The 18,119-nt window shown below is 35.8% G+C and overlaps 1 protein-coding gene across 2 annotated transcripts; it reads left to right on the plus strand.

The window, feature by feature from the left end:
* The first annotated feature begins 4,990 nt into the window (after positions 1-4,990).
* On the plus strand, positions 4,991-16,394 carry saa (serum amyloid A). Of its 2 annotated transcripts, none has more exons than XM_073906453.1 (4): positions 4,991-6,792; positions 10,611-10,708; positions 14,342-14,480; positions 16,015-16,392. In XM_073906453.1, exons 2-4 carry the CDS (start codon positions 10,621-10,623, stop codon positions 16,151-16,153), a joined length of 366 nt encoding a protein of 121 aa, XP_073762554.1. In that variant the 5' UTR covers positions 4,991-6,792; positions 10,611-10,620; the 3' UTR covers positions 16,154-16,392.
* Positions 16,395-18,119: the final 1,725 nt, after the last annotated feature.

The following is an 18,119-nucleotide window of genomic DNA, read 5'->3' on the forward strand; positions in this document are numbered from 1 at the left end:
TACACATTACTCATTTTTGATTGCAGCAATGATTTCAGCAAAAACAGTTAAATATGGTGAATTAAACTGCGGACACTGAATGCTAAGAATGAAATGTAAAAGTGTAAGTTCACATACCCTGCCGTACAGGTGCAGTTCGCTGTCAGAATGTAGTTTTGCTTGTTGATGATTACCCAGGCCTTGTACAGTTCCAGCTTCTTTCCTTGTCTTTGGCTCGGTTTTTAGCACTACATAGTTTTGAATCTGGAAATCATGGATCATTATTTCTTGCACATGATCACACAGAACAACATTGTAGGCATTCAAAGACTTGTAGGCCTTTAACTTCTCTCTTGTAAAAACACTTGAAGTTTCAATGAGATAGTTGTATATTTGGGGCTGGATGCTTGGCCATTTCGTCATATCCAATATCCATTCCCTGCTGAAAAATTCAGCTTAAACCAGCCTAGGATGGTTAGCTGGTTTTAGCTGGTTAACCAGGCTGGTTTCCAGCCATTTCCAGCCTGGGCTTAGCTGGTCAGGCTGGAAAAGGACGTACTCAACTTTTAAATGCACTTGACTCGATTTAACTCAAAAAGATGACCAGCTAAAACCAGCTTGACCAGCCTGGCCAGGCTGGGAGCCCAGCCAAAACCAGCTATGTCCAGCTTAAACAAGGCTGGTCAAGCTGGTTTTAGCTGGTCATCTTTTTGAGTTAAATCGAGTCAAGTGCATTTAAAAGTTGAGTCAACTCAAAAAGCTCTGCAGCAAGTTCATTCATTCATTTTCTTTTCGGCTTAGTCCCTTTATTAATCTGGGGTTGCCACAGCGGAATGAACCGCCAACTTATCCAGCAAGTTTTTACAAGTGGTGCTCGCTGCAGAGCCATTTGGCCGAGCTGAGCTCCAGCGAGGGGGAGCTTGAGCTTGAGCTCCACCTTTTTTGCACTTCTTCTACGAGTGATGTCACTGGGGGTAGGGTTAGGGGTGGGGTTGGTGTACGCATTAAAACAGCTTACAGGAGGCAGAACGAGAGCTCATGCTCCCCCTCGCTGGAGCTCAGCTCTGCTCAAATGGCTCTGCAGCGAGCACCCTCTCAGTTTTTATGCAGCGGATGCCCTTCCAGCCCCAACCCATTACTGGCAAATCTGCAGCAAGTTGCCTTACAATTTTGAGTTGAGTCAACTTTTTGTTTTTACGCTTAGTGTCAGAATGAGATGTTTATCGTATTTGGTGAATAAAAGGGAAGAGCAAACAGGGAACGAGAAGCACGAGACTAAAGGTGAATAATAGCGTGTTTATAGTGACAGCCGTGTCAATTAAACAAATATGAGGAAGTCAGTGTTACCAGGTGGCGAAACAGGAAAATCTTTGATTCACAGCAGCTGTTGTGTGTCTGTGTTTGGGGAGATGTGGAGACATAAACCGGAACAATCTGGTTTGGTGAACAAAATGCATGTCATGGTGAGCAATGCTTTGTTGCACTGATTATATAAGATTATATAAGAAAATGATTATCCTTTCATTGTCATAGGACATGTTAGTTTCTTGCATTTTTAAGGCCAAAAGAAAAGAAGGAGCTAATAAACAAAAAGTTTGACATTGTGTATTGGGATTTACCAAATTCAAAATTACACCACATTTTTTTATAAATGAAAATTTTAATTCAGAATGAGAAGAACATGAATAGAAGTTAACACTGAAGACAAAATTATTAGCCCTTCTGTGAAATAAGATTATTATTTATTTCTTAAGTTCTGAATAACAGAGACTTATTTTTAACACATTCATTAATTTTCCTTTGACTTAGTCTATGGAATTAAATTTGTGTCAAATAAAACGCATGAAACTTTTCCAAAAACAAACAAAAATTTCCATTACCACATTTTAGAAATACTCAAAAAATACAAAAATCAACCAAATGGCAAAAAAATAAACACTGTCTTCAAAAAAAATTATTATTAGTTCGGGTCACTTTCTGCTTCGCTTTCCATAAACGCAGTTTTGATTGCGCTGCCAGAGTTTTCGTTTACATTTTTCAAATTTACGTTTGAGATTCTGACACAAAGCTCTAGTGGGGGCGGGCTTACGTGGGATTCATTTTTATTGGCTAAGGGGATTTTGATTGGCATCTCATTAATCCGGAAGTACTGTCACTCAAAAAATTGAAGAAGGGTTGTTGCTAGATCGGATATGGTTTCGGCCGGAAGTTAATGAGAATTATTTATATTAAATAATAAATTTCCCATTTATTGTATTTTATTAACATCTACCCCTACCCTAAAGCCAACTGCCACAGCAATGTAAAAACAGTGGTTGTTCATTCATTCATTCATTTTCCTTTATTAATCTGGGGTCGCCACAGCAGAATGAACCGCCAACTTATCCAGAATATGTTTTACACACTGGATGCTCTTTCAGGTGCAATCCATCGCTGAGAAACATCCACACACACTCATTCACACTCATAAACTATGGACAATTTAGCCTATACCCAATTGACCTGTACCACATCTCTTTGGACTGAGGGGGAAACCGGAGCACCCGGAGAAAACCCACACGAACACAGGGAAAACATGCAAACTCCACAGAGAAACTCCAACTGACCCAGCCGAGGCTCGAACTAATGAGCTTCTTGCTGTGAGGCGACAGCACTACCTACTGCGCCACTGCGTCACCCAACAGAAGTTGTACCGAGTTTTATTTATGTTAGCTATTAAATTACCCAATAAATAGTATTTTTTAACACCTAACACCACCCCAACCCTAAACCCAACAGTCACAGTACTGTAAAAAATATGAATTAATGTTACACGCTGACATGAAAAATGCTGCTATATTGATGTGCACATCAGAACTCCAGCCGGCCGCATATCCAATCTAGACTTTACCTTGAAAAAGAAGAACGCATGAAGACATGGAATGGAAAGCAGAGTACTTTATATTTAAGAACATTCCAGCATATATTTTTACGAAATAAATGCCGGCTGCAACCCAGTAATGGGAAACACCCATACACAGTCATCCACACACACTAATACACTACGGCCAATTTAGCTTATTCAATCTATAGCGCATGTGTTTGGACTGTGAGGGTAACCGGAGAACCCGGAGATAACCCACGCCAACATGGGGAAAACATGCACATGCAAACTCCACACACACATGCCAACTGACCCAGCTGGGACTCGAACAAGCAACTTTCTTGCTGTGAGGCGACAGTGCTGATCACTGAGCTACTGTGCTGCCAATTTCTAATGAGTTTCTTTTGTCTTTGTCAGGAGAATAGTATTAGATTGGATAGTAGATTAAAATGTGATTTACAGGCAAATTAGCATAATTAGGCAAGTCATTATTTGTTTTGTCTTAAGGGGGCTATTAATATTAATATCTGTTTAGAACAGCCTACTCTCTCTAGCTCAACTGCGTGTTTTTTTTATTAAATTGTACTGTATTTATTGGCTTTTAATTTAGAGTTTTTATCTATTAATTGTTCTTGCTATGATGTATGGTGACTTCGAAAGTCAAGAAAGTCACCTTTAAATAAAATGCTTTATTATTATTATTATTATTATTATTATTATGAGCTTTAGAAATTATTATTATTATTTTTTTTTAAGTAAGACTGCTTTTATTCCAGCCAAATTAAAAGAGATAAGACGTTCTCCGAAAGAAATAATGTTCGAGAAAATACTGTGAAGATGTCTTTTCTCTGTTAAACATAACTTGGGAACCATTTGAAAAACAAAAATGTCAAATGGGGGTAAAAATTATTTTTGACTTCAACTGTATATTATGTATAATACAGTAGAAGTTTTGGCACAAGCCAATGCTGCTGTTATGACATCAAAATAAACTTAAAATTAATAAATCACTTAATAAAGTATCAAGGTTTGCACAAAAAAAAAAACTAAAAAATAAAGCAGCTCAAATGTTTGTTAACATAAATAAATAAACAAACAAACAAACAAACAAATAAATAAATTAATAAATAAGTATCAATGTTTGCTCAAAAATATAAAGCAGGGCAAATGTTTTTCAACATAAATAAATAAATAAATAAATAAATAAATAAATAAATAAATAAATAAATAATCGAGGTTTGCTCAAAAATATAAAGCAGCACAAATGTTTTTCAATGTGAACAAATCAATGAATAAATAAATGAATGAATGAATTAATTAATTAAGTATCGAGGTTTGCTCAAAAATGTTATGCAGTGCAAAAGCTTTTAAACATAAATGAATGAATAAATTAATAAATAAAGAAAACAATGTATCAAGGTTTGTTAAAAAACATAAAGCAGCGCAAATGTTTTTAAACATGAATAAATGAATAAATATATAAAGTATCATGGTTTGCATAAAAATATACAGCGCTGCAAATGCTTTTCAACATAAATAAATAAAGTATTAAGGCTTGCTCAAAAATATTATGCAGCACCAAAGTTTTTCAACATAAATAAATGAATAAATATATCAATTGATTATTTAATAAAGTATCAAGGTTTGCTTAAAAATATGATTTAGTGCAAAAGTTTATCAACATAAATAACTAAATAAATAAATAAATAAAAAGTAGTGCAAATGTTTTTTCAACATAAATAAATAAATAAATAAATAATTAAATAAAATATAAATGTTTGCACAAAATATAAAGCAGCGCAAATATTTTTTTAAATAAATAAATAATACATAAATAAAGTATCAAGGTTTGCACAAAAAAGCAGTGCAAATGTTTTTCAAAATAAATCAATAAATCAATAAATAAAGTATCAAGGGATGCATGAAAATATAAAGCAGCACAAATGTTTTTCAAAATGAATAAATAATATATAAATAAATAAGTGAATAAACAATGTATCAAAGTTTGCACAAAAATATATAGAAGTACAAAAGTTTTTTTCAACATTTATAGCAAAAAGAAATAGAAAATCAGCATATTATCATGCCTTATGAAGAATGATGTGACACTGAAGACTGAAGGAAGGGCGGATTCATTGATTTATTGTCTGATAAAGCAATATTATCAGGTCAGAACCTGCTTTAGGTGTGAGTTCACATAACCAGGTTTACTTTCAATGCTTTTGTAATCAGATGTTGAGTCATCCTTGAAAATTTGTCATGTAAGAGCAGGTGTGGTCATTAACTGCATGTGTTTGCTTTCCAGAGATCTGCTTCCACATATTTAGCTGTATGCAAGGACGTTTTTGTTTTGTTTTGTTTAATTTTATGCACATGGCTGTGCATACAATAAAGTAGTATACCTGTACATACAGTGCTCAGCATAAATGTGTACACCCCTAACAGATCTCTCTTTTTAAATTAGTATTTTCTAGGATGCTTTACATTAATAAATATGTGCATACATTCTCCGGCCACTTTATTAGGTACACCTGTCAACTGGTTGTTATTGCAAATTTCTAATCGGCCAAACGCATGGCAGCAGCTCAATGCATTTAGGTGTATAGACATGGGCAAGACAATCTGCTGCAGTTTAAACTGACCATTAGAATGAGGAAGAAAGATGATTTAAGTGACTTTGAATGTTGCATGGTTGTTGGTGTCAGACAGGCTGGTCTGAGTACTTAAGAAACTGCTAATCTACTGGGATTTTCATGCACAACCATCTCTAGGATTTACAGAGAATGGTCTAAAAAAGAGAAAATATACAGTGAGCGGCAGATCTTGTTGATGACAGAGGTCAGAGGAGAATGGCCAGACTGGTTCGAGCTAATAGAAAGGAAACAGTAACTCGTTACAACCGAGGTATGCAGAATAGCATCTCTGAACGCACAACACGTCCAACCTTGAGGCTACAGCAGCAGAAGACCACGCCGGGTGCCACTCCTATCAGCTAAGAACAGGAAGCTGAGGCTACAATTCACACAGGCTCACCAAAATTGGACAATAGAAGATTAGAAAAATCTCAATTTCTGCTGCGACATTCGGATGGTAGGAATTTGGCTTAATCCAATAGAGCACTTTTGGGATGTGGTGGAATGGGACATTCCCATTATGGATGTGCAGTGGACAAATCTGCAGCAACTGCATGATGCTATCATCTCAATATGGACCAAAATCTCTGAGAAATATTTTCAGTATCTTGTTGAATCTATGCCACGATGGATTAAGGCAGTACTGAAGGCAAAATAGGGTCCAAGTCAGGATTAGTAAGGTGTACCTAATAAAGTGGCCGGTGAGTGTACATTAGATAAATAAGCCCAAACTAATCAGAGAAAAAAAAAAACTTACAATCCAAAGATTATTACAGCCAAATTAATGTTGGGGGAAAATATTAAACAACACAATTTTAATAAATATGAAAAATCAAGATAAGCATATTCAGTTGAAAATGTGTAGTTTGTAGTTTATTAATATTCTATTTTTTGAAAAAACTGCTTTGAATTTAAAAAGTATTTTCTTTCTGTTCCCAAAGACGTAATTTGACAAAGCTTTTATTTTAATGGATTTAACTGTTTATTAAAACTGTTTTATTCAAATATACAGAATATTATTGCCTGTATTCATTGAAAAATGAAGGTGTCCTCAATTATGCTCAGTACCGTTTATTTGTTAATGTGTATATATTTTCAGCGTTAAAAATATTTTCCTCTATTATCTGTGTTGTCAGCACGGTGGCTCAGTGGGTAGCACTGTCGCCTTGCAGCAAGAAGGTCACTGGTTCCAGCCTCAGCTGGGCCAGTTGGTATTTCTGTGTGGAGTTTGCATGTTCTCCCCGTGTTGCTGTTGGTTTCTTTCAGGTGCCCCGGTTTCCCCCACAAGTGCAAAGACATCCACAATAGGGGAATTGGGTAAGCTAAGTTGTCCGTAGTGTGTATGTGTGTAAATGGGGGTCTATGAGTGTTTCCCAGTGATGGGTTGCAGCTGAAAGGGCATCCGCTCTGTAAAACTTATGCTGGATAAGTTGGCGGTTCATTCTGCTGTGATGACCCCAGATTAATAAAGGGACTAAGCTGAAAAGAAAATGAATGAATTATCTGTGTTTTTGTCATTTCCTCATCCTCCACTAGGTTTCAAACCTGTCAAGTTTCCGTTTTATGTTGAACATGAATATATTTTGAAAACTTTTGGGTAGCCATTGATTTCCATTTTGTTTTTTCAGCTTGATGTCACTAGGAAATGTAAGTATTTTATGTTTTGTTAGTTTAGTGACTATGAAGTTCAGTTGTACGAAAATGCACGATTTTAAAAAGGAGGCGTGGCACTCAACCTCGCCCCTAAACCCAGCCATGATTGGGGGATGAGCAAATCAAACTAAATTGTATGAATTAAATCGTATGAATTCATACGAAGTAGCCACTAAATCAAAAAGTTAGATTGTGTTGCCTTTTTTTACTACTATGGTAGTATGCGTTTCCAACATTGACAATGTTTACAAGGACATCAGTAATCAAATTATTTGCCTTAATCTGAATAAGACAATAATATGATTAAGGTGTTTACTTGAGTTGCTTTTTAAATGTTCCTATATGATCCCGTTTTACATGTTATAGCACATAATTCGATTAACGCAATTAAGGACCACGCTACCCCTGTTTCCTCCAGAGTTTCATGTAATTTCGGATGTTTCATTTTTAATTTGTCGACTTCAATGGCAGTTAGGCACTTTCACTTTCATTCAGGAACATTTCATTCATGCTCCTGTTGAAAAACAAGATATTGAATGCAAGGAGCTGCTGGAAGAGTGTTGTTTTAATGGAATTTGAGACCGCACGCCATATGGGAAAAAAAACCTCTGCATTTTGCAAAGTGTGTGTCTGTGGTCCCTGACTCAGGAGGTGCAGAGAATAGTGTCGAAACAGCCATGTGTGTATACACTATCCTGTCGCAAAATGCAGCCAAAACCCAACATGACGGTAATAATTTGATTACGGTGTTTACATGTCTGTACAGCACTTCAATAATGTGACTAAAATCGACATACTCCACATGTCTTAATTCCATTTCTGTTTAGTTCATTTATGACCTTAAATTAATCAAAAAACACTGTTTACTGTGAGTAAATTGTGACTAAATGTTCATTTTTGGGTGAACAATCGCTTTAAAAGGACATTTTTTGTTGTTGATGAAAGAACATTCTGATCATCTAAAAAAATGATTGTGCAATAAATAAATTTTATGGGTGTAAATGAATCTTTATAAACCCATTAACAACAGATCTTTATTTGTTAAGATTGCAGTGTCTACATGTCTAAACATCTGTATGGAAACTCCTTCCCTCAGACTGACCTTTGTTTAAAGATGATTCAGAGCCCACAAAAGCTGAAAGCGACAACAGCATAAGAAGTGAAAGTAAAATTATTTGCACGTATTAGAAATATCAGGGTTTATAGTTATGCTTTTTTTGTTTCAAAATAGGCACTTTTAAAAAACTAAAGATATTATTTTATGCCAAAATTGATTGACTACCTCTGCACTACTTTTAGTACTGTTAATAAACTTTTATAGTTTTTATTATTATTCAAAAGGAAGTGTAAATTCGATATTTTATTAGATTTTGGTTTTGGTAAAATGTTGTCCTTTTTATTTATTCATTTTATTTTTACATTCATTCATTCATTTTCTTGTCGGCTTAGTCCCTTTATTAATCCGGGGTCGCCACAGTGGAATGAACCGCCAACTTATCCAGCAAGTTTTTACGTAGAGGATGCCCTTCTAGCCGCAACCCATCTCTGGGAAAATATTTTTACATTTATTTACAAATATGAAGTACTTATTTATATTTAGGCCCATCTTTTTGTTTGTTTGTTTTAGATAATTTAGTTTCAGCTGTTTTTGTACTTCAGTTATATTGAACTGCTTAGGTGATGTTTAGTAACAAATGTAATGCATTTATGCTTTTGGTTTGAGGACAAAAACTAAGTCTGTTTAATGGACTTTTCACAATTGAATAAAATGTGTAATTTTTATCAGCTACAATGCTAGGAGTTTTCAAAACAAGTTCTTTATTATTGATCATGTGTTCATTTGAATGTTTTTAATGCACAATTAAAGAACAGTCTTCTTTTTATTTTCATTGTGTATACATATGACATTTATTCATTTCATGTAGTAGTTTTAGATTATCTAATTTAGTTTATTTTAGTACTTAAAACCAAAAAAAAAGTTATATATATATATAAGGCACATTGGGTAGCACAATTGCCTCATAGCAAGAAGGTTGCTGGTTCGAGCACCGGCTGAGTCAGTTGGCATTTCTGTGTGGAGTTTGCATGTTCGTCCCGTGTTCGTGTGGGTTTTCTCTGGGTGCTCCAGTTTCCCCCACAGTCCAAAGACATGCGCTATCGGTGAATTTAATAAGCGAAATTGCCCGTAGTGTATGTGAGTGTGTGCAAAAGTGTGTAGATGTTTTCCAGTGTTGTGTTTTTGGCTGGAAGGGCATCCACTGCGTAAAACATGTGCTGGATAAGTCGGTGGTCCATTCTGCTATGGCGACTCCAGATTAATAAAGGGACTAAGCTGAAAAGATATTTATATATATTCATTCATTCAGTATTTTAAGCCAAGTGGCTGTAAACAATTTATTTGGGCTGAATTTAAACAAACAAATTAAGTTGTACTATATTTAATTTGTTTGTTAAAGTTCAACCAATATAAATTGCTTGCAATAATTTTGCAGACATTCTTTTTTTAGTGTACTGAGTGATTTCAGCTGCTGTCTGGGCTTTCATTGCCTTTTTACACTTCCCTTTCTCCATGCGTTCAATACTTTTTCCCTGTGTCATTTAATTTTATTACACTTATGTCATTTGTAAACTAATTAGATTTGTTTTTTGCATATATGGATTTCTTTGGTTGTTACCAACATCCGGGGAAAAAATTTCAACAGCATCTTTAGAAATATGTTGTCTGTAAAAATAGTGACGCGTTCAATACATATTTCCCTGTATATCCTTTGCACTCCTGGTTAGCCCTAAACTGCATTTTGTAAAATTGAATCCAATAAAATGTAACACTTTTATTGACAAAAGTCAAAATATGGTTAGAATTATGTTTACAAATGATTTTCAAATAAGAATGTTTTGTTTATAGCTCGTATAAATACACTTTTAAAATGCTGCTTTCCACTCAATAATTGTGTTGATTTAGCTCATTATAAATAAGTAGTTTGAACAAGCAGAAAAAAAAGGAAAAGAAAAAAAAATATATATATATATATATATATATATATATATATATATATATATATATATATATATATATATATATATATATATATATATATATATTTTTTTTTTTTTTTTTTTTTTCCTAGCCAGCAGTTTTTCCAGCATGTCTGGCTCAATGTCATTAAAATATAAGCAGTGATGTTTCACAATTTTTGGTTTTCCCATAAACAGTTACGCAATACAGGTCTGACCACTTCAGGATTAAATTAGTGTAACTTTCCATAATAAATCTGTTGGGAAAACCCACATCCAGCCCAATCCAAGCCTTATAAATATCTCAGCCTGGATGAAGACATGAACTGAGCGAATCCTGAGTGGTAAGAGATGCTTTCTGTATGCAAGGGAGTGAAGTTACAGAGAGTTCATCAATAGCTGCAGATTTTAGAATTTCTGTGCTGTGATATTAATGTTTGTTTGTTGTAATGTTTGTGTGTGTTCAGTTCTGAAATCATGAAGCTTCTTCTTGCTGTGCTGGTGATGTTTATGGTGGTGGAAGCCCAGGCGCAGTGGTATCGCTTCCCAGGAGAAGCCGCTGGAGGTCAGTTGTTATTCCAGTTTATCTCCATATAGCATGCAAGCACACTCAAAAAAATTACGTTTGTTGTTAGTTCAAACTACATATTTAAAATGAGTTAAAATATCACAATTTGGGACAACTTGATAGTGTTATGTTCAATGTACTTAAATTTTTTAACTCTAATAAATTAATTTAGCATTTTTATCAAATCAATTGTGTGGAACAGTGCATGCAATCTCAAGAAACTGCACTGAAAAAAGTTATTAATTGGATTTACTCACTTGTTTTTTACGGTAAGTGGTTACAAACTATTTATATGGGCTGAATTGCAACAAACAAATTAAGTTGAACATTACTAAGTTAAATTTGTTTGTTTAAAAATTAGCCAACAGTATATAAACTGTTTGCAACCACTTACCTTAAAAAATGTAGTAAATCTGATTATTAATTTTTTTCAGTCTGACTTTTACTGCTTGTTCAAACCACTTATTCAGGGTGTCCGCGAGGTCTTAAAAAGTATTAAAAGTTGATTAACCAATGTGGATAAATTTAAGGCCCTTAAAACGTATTGAGGCAAGGCCGTGGCGCAGTAGGTAGTGCTGTCGCCTCACAGCAAGAAGGTCGCTGGTTCGAACCTCGGCTCAGTTGGCGTTTTGGTGTGGAGTTTGCATGTTCTCCCTGCCTTCACGTGGGTTTCCTCCGGGTGCTCCGGTTTCCTCCACAGTCCAAAGACATGCGGTACAGGTGAATTGGGTTGGCTAAATTGTCGGTGTATGAGTGTATGAGTGTGTGTGTGGATGTTTTCCAGAGATGGGTTGTGGCTGGAAGGGCATCCGCTGCGTAAAAACTTGCTGGATAAGTTGGCGGTTCATTCCGCTGTGGCAACCCCGGATTAATAAAGGGACTAAGCCGACAAGAATATGAATGAATGAATTAATGAATAAAACGTATTGAAAAGTCTTAAATGCTATTTTGCAAGGTATTAAACGTTATATTAATTTTGATTATGCAATGTATAGTTGTTTGCTTAAGTTTGCCTGGATTAAATCTGGGAATATCAGGATGCTGTATATTTTATGAAACCAATGAAATCCTGCTAGATTTGACATCATGCTGCTTTGTTTACCAAGGCAACGCCATTACATCTGCAGTTCCATAGGTGCCACCAGCTGAATTAGCTAGATTTAATAGATTTTTATTCAGAATATGAACAATGTTTTAGTTTCTTACATTAATATTTTGTAAATATACTGTAGTTGAAAATCTCGCCAGTGTTTCTGATTTAAAAGTGGCAATAAGGTCTTAAAATGACTGGAAAGAGTGTTAAAAAAAGATCTTAAAAGGTATTAAATTTCACTCTCTGATTTCTGTATATAGCCTATTTAAAATGAGTTGAAACAACACAATTGGTTTATGTTTAATCCACTTAAATTTGTATAAACAATGAAGCTAACTTAAACAATTTGTGGAAGGAATTATGTAAAACCCAGAATTTTTTACAGTGAACTAAATAGAAGCATACACCAAAAAAAAAAAAAAAAAAAGAAACGCAGGGTTTTACACAATCGATTTGTGTTGAGACAACAAGAAGGAATTAAGTTAACTGATTTTTACAAATTTAAGTGAATTGAACATAAAAGAATTAATCTGTCCGGAAAAACCCCCAAAAGAAGTTTCTGCCGTGATACCTCTATATGCCTGCACAGGCTGGTAGGTCACCTAATCTGCTTATGCATCATTAACTACATGGCACAGGAGATTTTGTCACCTCAGCAGCCAATAAGCTTGCTCCTCATCACCTTAAATGTTCCATGTCATTTTACGCTGTTAAGCTGCGTCACGTTTTCAGAGACCCTCCTCCACCCCAGCTCCACCTGACCTTAAATCTGCTACAGGGGTTATATATATTATGTTTGCAGCAGCAGCATGTTATATTCTCAGACGGCATGTCTGTGTATGTACTGGGAGTAGCAGGTCTTGGTACTTGCTTTGCCATAATAATCAAAGCAGCAGCAGCGTAGCAGATCTATACCGCCAAGACCAAATACATCAACATTGCCATATACATATTCATTACCATATTAAATCCCGAGAGTGTTCATGACAGAAATTAATTCACTGGAAAACCCAAATTATTAAGGTAACCCAAAACATTTGAGGAAACCTATTGCAACAAACCATTGAAGTTCAAAAACTAATCGTAATGAGTACAGTGAACTTACTCCATTTGAGTAAATGAAGCAATCTGAGCACAGTAAAACCCAATAATTGAAGAGAACTCAAACCATCTGAGTACTGTAAAACCCAATAAGTTAAAGCAACTCAAACTGTTTGAGGAAACCGATTTCTACAAACCATTTGAGATATAAAAAAAAACATCAATATGAGTATTGTGATTTTTAAAACTCTTTTCAAATGAGTAGAATTAACTTTCAGTCAATTTTAGGTTAGCTACACTAATTTCATTTGATAAAGTTGACTGTTTGGTTTTACAGTGTTAATACATAGTTTAAACAAACAGCAAACGTCATTTATTTGAGTGTAGTTGACTAAAGATTAAATCTGAAAATAATTAATAATTGAAGAGAACTCAAATTAATTGAGTACTGCAAAACCCAATAAGTTGTTTGAGGAAACCGGTTGCTACAAATCATTTGAGTTGAAAAAACCTATCTATTTGAGTACTGTGAAGTAATGAGGCATTTAATTAACTCATTACCTTCAACACTGAGTTCAAAACTCTTTTCAAGTGAGCAGAATTAACTCTCAGTCAATTTTGAGTTAACTACACTCATTTCATTTGATAAAGTTGACTGTTGGGTTTTACAGTGTAGTTGCCTTAATTAAATATATTGATAGAGTCTACCAAAACTTTTATATTTAAGCTTATTTAACTTGATGCATATGTAGGATATATATCATTTTGCACTGCACTTATCAAGTTAAAAAGTTTGCTCAACATGAAAGTAACCTGAAATTGATTGTATTCATTCATTTTCATTTCGGCTTAGTCCCTTTATTAATCTGGGGTCGCCACAGCGGAATGAACTGGCAACTTATCCAGCATATGTTTTATGCAGCGGACAACCTTCCGGCTGCAATCTAACACTGGGAAACACTCATACACACTTGCATTCACACACATACACTACGGCCAATTTGGCTTATTCAAATTCACCTATAGCGCATGTCTTTGGACTTGTGGGGGAAACCGGAGCACCTGGAGGAAACACACGCCAACATGGGGAGAACATGCAAACTCCACACAGAAATGCTAACTGAACCAGCAACCTTCCTGCTGTGAGGTGATCGGGCTACCAATGTGCCACCATGACGCCCTAAAATTAATTTTAAATGTTTTATTTAAATTTCATAGAACTCATTTATATAAAGGTTTTGTTTTTGACTGAGTGCTTTGTACATAAACCAAACAGAAAAAAAAACATGTGCTGCATAACACTTTTATGGACAAACATCAAAGTAATGCATAACATCCAATCAGTAAATATCTTGCTAAAATTTTATAGACAAGTAAAAGATTAATGTCTCGATTTTAAACAAGTCAAGGGTGAGTGAGTATTATGATGATGGCAGAATTTTTCATTTTTGGGTGAACTATCCCTTTAATTAACTTTTTTTACTCTATTTTTGAAGGTGCAAAGGACATGTGGCGTGCCTACCAGCATATGAAAGAGGCCAATTGGAAGAACTCGGACAAGTATTTCCATGCACGCGGGAACTATGAAGCTGCACAGCGGGGTCCTGGGGGCTATTGGGCAGCCAAAGTTATCAGGTTGATAATGTTTGATTAAACCCGACAACTATATTCCTCAGACCAAGAATTTTTATTCATTGATTCATTTTCTTTTCGGCTTAGTCCCTTTAGTCCCAGCATATGTTTTACGCAGTAGATGCCCTTCCAGCTGCAACCCAGTCTTGAGAAACATCCATACAATCTTAGGCCCCGTTTACACTAATGCGTTTTCGTTTTAAAACGCATAAGTTTTGCTACGATTACGCCATCCGTCCACACTACGCCGGAGTTCTCGAGCGCCGAAAACCGAGCGTTTTGAAAACGCTGGAGAGGCCATTTTCATTCTAAAACGCTGCTGCTCCGTTTCAGTGAGGAAAAACAGAGACATCGGAAAACGGAGGCGGGACTGCTGCGATTCGCTACCTGATTGGGGCTTTTGTGTCATTGCGTATCCTTCCCTTATTCGTCAAGCCCCTATCACACGACTATAAGACATGGATTTAACGCTACCGGAAGACAGTACTGTAAACAACAACATGGACACAGAAATGGGAGCGTTGTTTGCACTATTGTCTGTTTTAGGCGCCATTGTGCAGTTATTCATTTGCTACGTTTAGTAACAACTCGACCTTGTCGTTTGTCCACAAAAATACCTCTCTTGCATTCTTTGCCATCGTGTTTAATGTACAACCCGCAGTTGTTGACAAACAATAACTAAATGCCGAGCGAGACACATGCTTTCTGTTTATACTAGAATGCGCATGCCCAGAGTGCGCAAATAGTCACGTGATATACGTTTTTGGTGGCGTAGTGTGGACGGAGATATGTTCAGAGATGCTAGGTGAAACGCTAGTGTGGATCATTTTTTATCTAAAACGCTGTTTTAAAACTAAAACGCACTAGTGTAAACGGGGCCTTATTCACACACATACACTACGGTCAATTAAGCTAACCCAATTCATCTATACCGCATGTTTTTGGACTTGTGGGGGAAACCGAAGCACCTGGAGGAAACCCACACCAACACAGGGAGAACATACAAACTCCACACAGAAACGCCAACTGACCCAGCTAGCAAAACGTTACATTTTAGCAAAAAAAAATTATTATTCTGGAGCCAGACAGAAGTGAGATCAGGGGTCCTATCATACACCCGGCGCTATGCGGTGCATTGCTCAACGCAATTGTTGTTTGCTAGTTTCAGCTAGGCGCAAGAGTCGTTTTGATGTTTTGCACCACGCTGTTTAAATAGCAAATGCATTTGCACTCATATGTGCGCCCATAGGCGTTTTGGTCTAAAAAAAAGGAGGCGTGTTGAAGCACATTACTGGCGTGTTGCTATTTCGAGTACCTGGAGGAAACCCACACAAACACAGGGAGAACATGCAAACTCCACGCAGAAAGGCCAACTGACCCAGCCGAGGCTCAAACCAGCGACCTTCTTGCTGTGAGGCGACAGCACTACCTACTGCACCACCGTGTCGCCCTTTATTAAGCCGTTTTAAATATATTTGATGAATCGTTGCACAATATTGTAGGAAATCATTGTCAAACCTTGTTGTGATGTGTTCAGTGATGGACGGGAGGCTCTGCAAGGTCTCATTCGCAGAGGCAATTCAGATGCTGCAGCCGATCAGGAGGCCAATCTCTGGGGCCGAAACGGCGGAGACCCCAACAAATACAGACCTAAAGGCCTGCCCATAAAGTACTGAGAAGATGACCCCCAGAAGACTTAAATCATCAACTAAAGCAGTAGTTTGCATGACAAATATTAAGCCATTTCACTCACTTTATATATTGATGGTTATTTTCTTCAAATCTCCATGTATGCAAATATTACTGTACACCTTTCTTTGACATATTTGTTTTATTCTTAATATGTTATATTGAAGTTAAAGTGTTGTTATTTGGTGAATTTAATGTTTTTAAGTCTTAATAAAGAAAACAACATAAGTCACGTGTTTCTGCTTTTCTTATGTCTTAATGTTTTTTTCTTTAATTCTTTATGCAAATAATACATCTTTCACATATTTGTTTGATTTTTAATATTGAAGTTGAGGTGATATAATGTGTTCCATATAATGTCTTTTAAAAGTCTTATTATTAAAGAATACAACCTTAGTCTAGTATTTTTTCTTGAATGCTGCCATTAAGGAAATTTACAAAATCAAAATGTAATATTTTATGTTAACGTTACTTTAATTTATTAAACTTTATATTGAAGAGAAAAAAAAAACGTTTTATCAATTGTATTTTATAGAGGAAACTCTTTTCTTGCGTATGTCATAAAAACTATGGATATAACAGTTAGGCTATAACGTTAATATTAGTAACTTAGCCAGCAATTAGTAGCTGCCAGGTGTGGACTGGTTACAGTTTTACTAATATAACATGATTAAATAATAGTTATTATAACAAAACCATGTTGAATTTACAGTAACAATTGTTTAACTCAAATTAACTTACTCAGTTTACTTTCATGGTTTTATATGTAACGCTAACTTTATCTGTGTGATAATAGAAATAAACGACTCACCTCACGACTAACGTTAACCTCATCTCTCTGGGTAGTTTTGCTGTAGTTCAATACGTGGTGTTATGTAATTATGAGAACTTGTGAGATAATAAAATATAATCAAAATGTCTGTCAAAAAATGTCGAAATTTGTGTAAAACTTCGTCTGTTTTCATTCACGTCACTCACTCACTCACTCACTGTTTATGCCGGAGCGCCTCCTTCCGGTCACACAAGCAACTGTCCTCCACATTGATATCCGTAGATCACAGGTGTCAAACTCGGTTCCAAAAGGGCCGCAGCTCAGCACAGTTTAGTTCCAACCCTAATTAAACACACCTGATCAAACTAATTGAGTCCTTCAGGCTTGTTTGAAACCTACAGGTAAGTGTGTTGGAGCAGGGTTGGAACTAAACTGTGCAGGGCTTCGGCCCTCCAGGAATTGAGTTTGACACCCCTGCCTACAGGCCTATGTGTGTTTAATGCTGTCATGCACCAGCACATGTGGCATTTGACGTGTTTTTAATGTGCATATGCTCCTGTTCTATTAAAATATATAGGCCGACAGTATAGAAACCATCAAAGACATTCTTATATATTCTACAGCAAATACCATAAAGGCATTGCAAACCATCAAATGTTAACCAATAAAAACAGCACATTTTAATGTGGGTTTTGGGGATTTACTCCATTAGGATTAAACGCTTATAACAGGCCACCAATGGAAGACAGCAAGTTGCCATTTGAGACCCACAGGAAGCATTACAGTTTCCATTAAAACCCATACAATTCCCATTATAACCATTAAAACTGTTACTCTGTGAGGGTTTAGCTATATTGAATTTTCAGCAGGGGTCGCTATGGCTTAGACGTGTTATTACATTAGTCAACAACATTTAAAGATCAAAACCTTTCATCAAAGTTGTCCTAAAACTACTGAACAACACCCATTCTTGTCTTAGGACAATTTTGAACAACCATTTTGATCCACCTAAAATGTTGAATAGCTACTGTATAGCCTGTAATTCCAGGGTGAAGCCGTCTCATGTTAAATAATATTGGTATAATATCAAAATATATATGTATATTTCTATTGCATCCAATTGAATGATGGGTTGGCAAGCGTTGGGGACGTGCTGGTGCAGGCATCTGGAATTCCCACTG

This window comes from Danio rerio, chromosome 7 (assembly GCF_049306965.1).
Source record: "Danio rerio strain Tuebingen ecotype United States chromosome 7, GRCz12tu, whole genome shotgun sequence".
NCBI classification, from domain to species: domain Eukaryota; kingdom Metazoa; phylum Chordata; class Actinopteri; order Cypriniformes; family Danionidae; genus Danio; species Danio rerio.